The sequence below is a fragment of the Octodon degus genome, unplaced genomic scaffold (genome assembly GCF_000260255.1).
Source record: "Octodon degus isolate 3935 unplaced genomic scaffold, OctDeg1.0 scaffold00050, whole genome shotgun sequence".
Taxonomy (NCBI): Eukaryota; Metazoa; Chordata; class Mammalia; order Rodentia; family Octodontidae; genus Octodon; species Octodon degus.
Genome location: NW_004524626.1, coordinates 5,640,937 through 5,647,216, shown reverse-complemented (window position 1 = coordinate 5,647,216; position 6,280 = coordinate 5,640,937). Strand labels below are relative to the sequence as shown.

At 60.4% G+C, this 6,280-nt stretch overlaps 1 protein-coding gene across 1 annotated transcript; it reads left to right on the top strand.

Annotated features, from left to right (window-relative positions):
• The first annotated feature begins 631 nt into the window (after window positions 1-631).
• Odf3l2 (outer dense fiber of sperm tails 3 like 2) lies at window positions 632-4,942 on the top strand. Its single transcript, XM_004632903.2, has 4 exons — window positions 632-863; window positions 1,249-1,356; window positions 2,920-3,033; window positions 4,140-4,942. Exons 1-4 carry the CDS (start codon window positions 731-733, stop codon window positions 4,622-4,624), a joined length of 840 nt encoding a protein of 279 aa, XP_004632960.1. The 5' UTR covers window positions 632-730; the 3' UTR covers window positions 4,625-4,942.
• The last annotated feature ends 1,338 nt before the right edge of the window (window positions 4,943-6,280 follow it).

Sequence of the window (6,280 nt, the reverse complement as noted above, 5' to 3'; positions counted from 1 at the left end):
CTTTGCCCACCATTCTGCTTGAACTCTGCCGCCCTTGGCTTCAAAGCCAAATCCTTACGTGACCCCAGGGTCTCTGGATGGCTCCCTACTCTGCTTGGAACACTTTCCCCGTATTTCCCAGAGGCCCCCTCTTCCCTGCTTCAGGGATCTATGTCCTCAGGCGGCTTCCCCCGACCTTCACGTCTGTGGGCTCCAGGTTTCCCGGTGAAGTTCCTCCTTGCCTTGTTCCTTCGGTGCTTCCAGCGCCTGGGCTTCACGGAGCTGGCCGCAGCCCTGGCCGTGTGCCCTGGCCGAGTTGCCCTCTTCTGTGACGGTTCCTGCCCCAACCTACCACCCCGCACAGAGCTGGGCAGAAGGCGCACAGTAGGTGCTTGCGAAGTGCTGGCTGCATGCAGGACAGAAGCAGACTGATAGAAGCTTCTCTGGCTGGAGGGAGCTGCTCTGAGCGTGGCTGAGCGACTTCCGTGCTGCTACAGGGCCTGCACCCCCCCAAGTCCTTGCAGCCCCCTCGCTCTAGGTGTTGGGTTTGCAGCTTGGCGCCCTGGGGCATCTCCCCGGGGACCTGCTCTGCTGACACCGGATTCTTTCCTGGACGCCCGGCCATGTGGCCGACACTCGATCCCAGCTCACTTCCAGGCCAGCGTCCGGCCGGTCAGCCCGGCTTGGGCCTGGGGACAAGGGGCCGTCTGTGCGGCAGCAGGAGGTGTGGTAAGGCCAGGTGCTGCCGGCCATGGATCCAGGACAGAGAGCGCGAGCTGCGAGGACTGGGGACAGCGCCCAGGCCCCAGGCACCCGAGCTGCCGAGTTGAGACGCCCGGGCCGCTCGCCTGCCATGGGGACCCTGCGGAAGCCCTTGGAGGATGGTGCGTGCCGGCCTCTGTCTCCCCTCCTGTGCAGGATGGGCGGGTGTGGGGAGGGAACAGCGGGGCAGGAGGGCGCAGGGGCTGCGCGGATGGGGGCGGGGCGCCGAGGTCAGGGGTGAGGCCGCCTGCTCCCCAGCTGCGCGAAAGTGGGGTCTCAGCTTTCCCACCAGCCTCGTCTATGCCTGGCCTTGGCTTCCTGTGACCCCCATGCGGAGTAGCTGCCACTCCCAGCCCCTCCCACCCTGTGACTGGCATCTGGCTCACAATGGGTGTCCCGCTGTCCCCAGGGAGCAGACCTTTGGGACCTCAGCCTGGCACTGCAGTGGGGGGGGGGCAGGCCCAGCTCCTCCCCTCTCCCCGTGGTGACCTGGGCTCTGGGTTGCAGGCTCGGGGCCTGGCTTGTACATCCTGCCATCCACCGTGGGCTTCATCCACCACGACTGTACCAGGGTGACCGGTCCTGCCTACTCACTGGCCCGGAAGCCCAGTGCAGGTGAGGGGTACTGGGGGAGGGGTGCTGGGAGCCCCTAGAATCCCCCCAGGATGGAATACATCTGCCTGGTTGAGATAGGAAGCAGACAGGGCTGGGAGATGGCCTGTGTACCTACCCTTGCTGTGTGACCTCAGGCAAGCTGCTGTCCCTCTCTGGTCCTCTGTTTTCTTAGTGATAAAGAGAAGGGAAGGAGAAGATGTGGTGTTTTGTGTTCAAAACCTGTTTTTGTTGGCCTCTTGTTTTAGCAGTTCTTTTCTGTTTGACTTTAGGCAAACTGTTTAACTCTCTGTGTCCAAGCTTCCACTTTTTTGTTTTGGCAGTACTGGAGACTGAGTCAGTACCTTGCACCTCCAGGCAGGCACTTAGGCCATTGAGCTATATCCCTGATCCTCCACCTCTATTAAATATTCACATCGGCCCAGCCTGGTGGCGCACACCTGTCATCCTAGCACTCAGGAGGCTGAGGCAGGATTGCTACAAGTTTGAGGTCAACTTGGGCTCCATAGTGAGACCCTGACTCAAAAACAAAAAGAACAAATATAACATCGGAGCTGCAGCTGTGACTCAGAGGTAGGGTCTTGAGGCCCTGGGCTCATCTCCAGCACCATGGGGCCGGGGGAGCAGCCACTGACATGCCTGGTATCTGGGGAGTGACCTGCAAAAGAGGGCTGTTGGTGTGAGTGTGAGCCTCAGGGTCCTCACCAGGCCTGCCCTGTGCCTAGTTCTCATGAGTACCATGAAGATTCCCTGCTCTGTGGCCAAGGGGGATTGTAATCACTTGCTGGAAGTCCAGGGTAGACTGTGAGAGGTGAGGCATGGGCTTTGTGGGATGAGTAGGAGGATGGTGGAGGGTTCAGGAACAGACCAGTCCTCTAAGCAGAGCCTGCAGCATGGGTGGGTCATGGTGGGACACTCTGTCACAGAGCTGGGGTGGGAATGGGGAACAGAACAGGCTGCGACACGTGACAGTGCAGGGGAGAGGCCAGTCACCGAATCCTGACTGCTGTGTCCCTGCTGGTGACTTTTTGCACCAGAAGTTTTACTTTTTTTTTTTTTTTTTTTTTTTCAGGATAAATCCCACCATGTGAGTATTTGTGCAGCCTTCATCATGTCTAAATCTTCAAGTTCTTTTTTTTTTTTTTTTGAGACAGTTCTCACTATGTAGTCCAGGGTGGCCTCAAACTGGTACTCATGCTGATCCTCTTGTCTCAGCCTTCTGAGTGCTGGGACAACAGGCATGGCCACCACGCTCGGCTCCATTTCTAAGAAAGGGGCTATGGTAGATTCTCCCTTGGGGTTGCTGAAATGCCAGGAGAGAGGCATGGGGACTCCTGTGTGGGCCCAGCAGTCCTGACTCTGGGCTGGGGAGGGGACCGGACCAGACCCTCATAGCTCATGCAGGGAGCCGTGAGCCCATGGGGGACTTGGGGTGGGGGTAGAGGGAGCCAGGTATGCGTATGGGGTGGGAGGACAGTGGAGCCTCAGGTGCTGGCCAGGGACACTTTCCTCAGCTGGTCAGGCTGCTTGTCCTTCTTGGGGCCTCAGACTCTGGCTCCTCCCCAGCGCCTCCTCAGGACACCAGCCCAGGGCCCATCTACCTCCTGGACCCAAAAGTCACCCGCTTTGGCCGGAGCTGCACCCCTGCCTACTCCATGCAGGGCCGGGGCAAGTCTCGGGGTGAGTACCAGCTGGAAGTGACACAGGGAACCCTGCTGCCCCCCTGCCCCCCGACCATAGGTGTCTCTGGCCACAGGACCAAGGACCCAAGTGTGGCAGTGGCATGAGGGTGGCCAGCTCATCCCAGGCTCCAGGGTGCATGGGCACAGGGTTTGATAGGACGATCTCAGGGCCCATAGTCACCTGGATATGTCCTCCTCCTACGCGCCCTTTTACCTTCCAACCCATGGCCCATCTCTTCCTCCCACTGACCTGTTAACCCCCTACTCACCAAACCCCTGCCAGTCATCCAGGATTCCCACACATTTACCCATTGTGCCATGTGCCTAACCACACAGCTCTCCTCCAACCACACCCACCCACCCACCCACCCACTCATCCACCTGTCTATGCACTATTGATCCACCCATCCATCCCCCGCTCCACCACCCATCTGTCACCCACCCACCCATCATATGCTCATTCATCCATCTACCCACCAAAGCACTCTCCCTCTCTCCACTACCCACCTATTCACTCCACCCACTCATCCATCCCACACCCTCACTGGTCCACTTCCTTCTGTGTTGTGGGTTCCCCACTCACCCATTTGCTCCTCGATGCCCACTCCAGCCACCCCACCCACCCACCCCTGGGGGTGGAACACAAACTTCTGGGGGTGGAGTCTACTTGTTATGTCCCTGTGCCTCAGGAGGCCCAGGCGGGTGGGAGATTCAGAGCTGGTAGGAGCCGTTGCACCTCAGCATGGTCATGTCTGGAGAGAGGGAGACCCAGCTGGAGGGGTCCTGGGTGGGCTGGGATGGAGAGCACTGCTCAGAAGCCAGGGGAGTGAGAGGAGGGCTGGTGGGGTGGGCTGGGATGAGGAGCAGCTCTCCATAGGAAGGATGGGAAGGGGAGGCCATGGCAAGCCACTCCTAGGCTTGGATGAAGCCCTCGAGACTAGAAAGCAGCATGTGTGTGGAAGAGGGCAGGCAGTGGGAGAAATGCCCTGGGTCTGTGTGGTTTGTGTATGAGCTTCAGAACGCTCATGAACTTGGGGAGCCACACATTGTCTTTGAACGAGGAGGTTTCTGTCCTGTGTCAACCCTGTGTGTCTGCTCCTACAGGTCTGGAGGTGACGCCGGGCCCTGGAGCCTACAGCCCTGAGAAGGTGCCCCCTGTGCGCCAGCGGAACCCCCCAGCGTTTACCCTGGGCTTGCGCCTGTGCCCAAAACCCCCTGACGCCTCAGCCCCAGCCCCTAACGCCTACACCATGCCACCACTCTGGGGCTCACAGATCTTGGTCAAACCCAGGAGCCCCAGCTACACGGTAGTGGGCCGCACAACCCCGGCCCGCATGCTGCAGGACCCTGCAGAGATCCCAGGCCCTGGGCAGTATGACAGCCCGGACCCCAACGCCTACCGCCAACGCAGGCCAGCCTTCACCATGTTGGGCCGGCCCCGGGACCCTCGGCCCCCTGAGGAGACACCTGGGCCTGGCAGCCACTGCCCTGAACAGGTCACCGTGAACAGAGCCAGGGCCCCTGCGTACAGCATGGGTATCCGCCACTCGAAGCGTGCAGCCAGCCTGGCCCCGGACACTGCACCCTGATCCCCTGGGTCTCGGTGGGAAGAGGGGTGTGGCGGGGTACCCAGGGTGGCCGGGGCACTTGCACCCCCCTCCCTGCCTCTGGCTGAGGTCTCTCCAGGCCGCCCGACCCCCTGGTCCCTGGACTGCACCCCAAGGCCTGTGTAGCACCCCAGTTTCTTCTGTTGTCCCAGGCCAGGCCAGGCTAGGCTGGCAAAGTCTCTCTTCCGGGCCAGAGACGGGAACTTGGTGTTCAGTCCTACTGGGCCCTGGTCCCTGCACAGCTCCGGTTTCTGCCAAGCTTGGGCTCCTCCCTGCTTCTCACGGAGTGTGGCCCAAAGAGGCCCCACCCCTGCCCCCCCAGTGGCTGCCAATAAATTTCTCAGAGCCAACAGATATCAGCAGCCCTTGTTCATTCAATGTGTCTATTCATGCCCTACAAAGGACACCTGAATTCTGACCTCCAAGGCCAGCTCAAGTATCTCGTTCTACAGAGGTCTGGATGGGACCAGCTGGATAAGGGACCTAGAAAGAGGGAGGTCAGCGCAGAGCCAAGGTTTTGGGTGGGGGAGGGGAACCAGGTGCCGTTTCTGGAAGATAAAACTTTGCTCTTGAATTTTGAAGGATGCATACGAGTTTGATGTATTGCAATACCCAGCAGTAGATGCCTGATACTACCCAGATATTGGTAAAGGCCACCTAGACTTTATAGCAACTTGGGAGGCAAATGATAGTCTCCAGAGGAAATGGAGCTTCAGAGATCCTCAGGCCCTAGTTCTCTCTGATGAAGGATTCGAACCCTGGCCACTAGGGACAGAAACATGGACGGTGCCAGATGACGGAGTCAGTTATGCCAGGGAGCCAGGCCAGTCTCTTCTCAAGGGACCTCAATTCAGGACACACCCCTGGAATGCTTTAGATGACCTCCTCTGGACAGGGTGTCCACTCCTGTACATAATGGAGACCAACAATAGCCCAGATGCAGGGTCCAGTCGCGGCCTCCAGAGGACACAGCCTCTCCCTCGATCACAGACAGCGCACCCCCATCGCGGGCTTGCCCCTCCCCCTCAGCGTGATGACCTCATTTCTGATATATCGATCCCTCCTCCGGGGCCCCGCCCCACCCTCCCCACCTGCCTGCGCCCTCGCTTTGTCTCCCGGCATCGGCTGGAGGCCGGGCGGGGTAGCCTAGTTCTGGGGTGCCCGTGACACCCCGATCCTTAGTGGAGAAGGACCCATCCTTTAGGTCTGCCCAGGCCATGGAGGTCTCCGACCCCTTCCGGCCTAACACGCTGCCTCTGACCCTCTGCTGTGCGCACCAGGACACCTCCTCGCCTGCCCAGGCCTCTGTTTCCCCGATAGGAGAACGAACAATCAGGGCGTGATCAGCAGCGGCGCGGCGGGCTGGGGTTGCTTTTGGGCTTGGGCTTGCCATCTCTGGCCTTGATCGCATCCTTCCTGTCTCCAGCCTCAGTTTCCCCATCTGTTCAGGCTCATTCTAAGCCTCTCCCCTTGGGGCGCAGCACGGGGCCCGCCGCACCGACCTAGGAGGCGAACCCTCGCTCCGCCCCAAGCCCCGCCGAACGCCAGGTCGCGAAGGGCTGGGGTCCCAGGGGCGCAGCCCCCCGCGGCTGCGCGCTGGGCCGGGCGGTGACATCACCGGCCGGGGCGGGGGCGGGG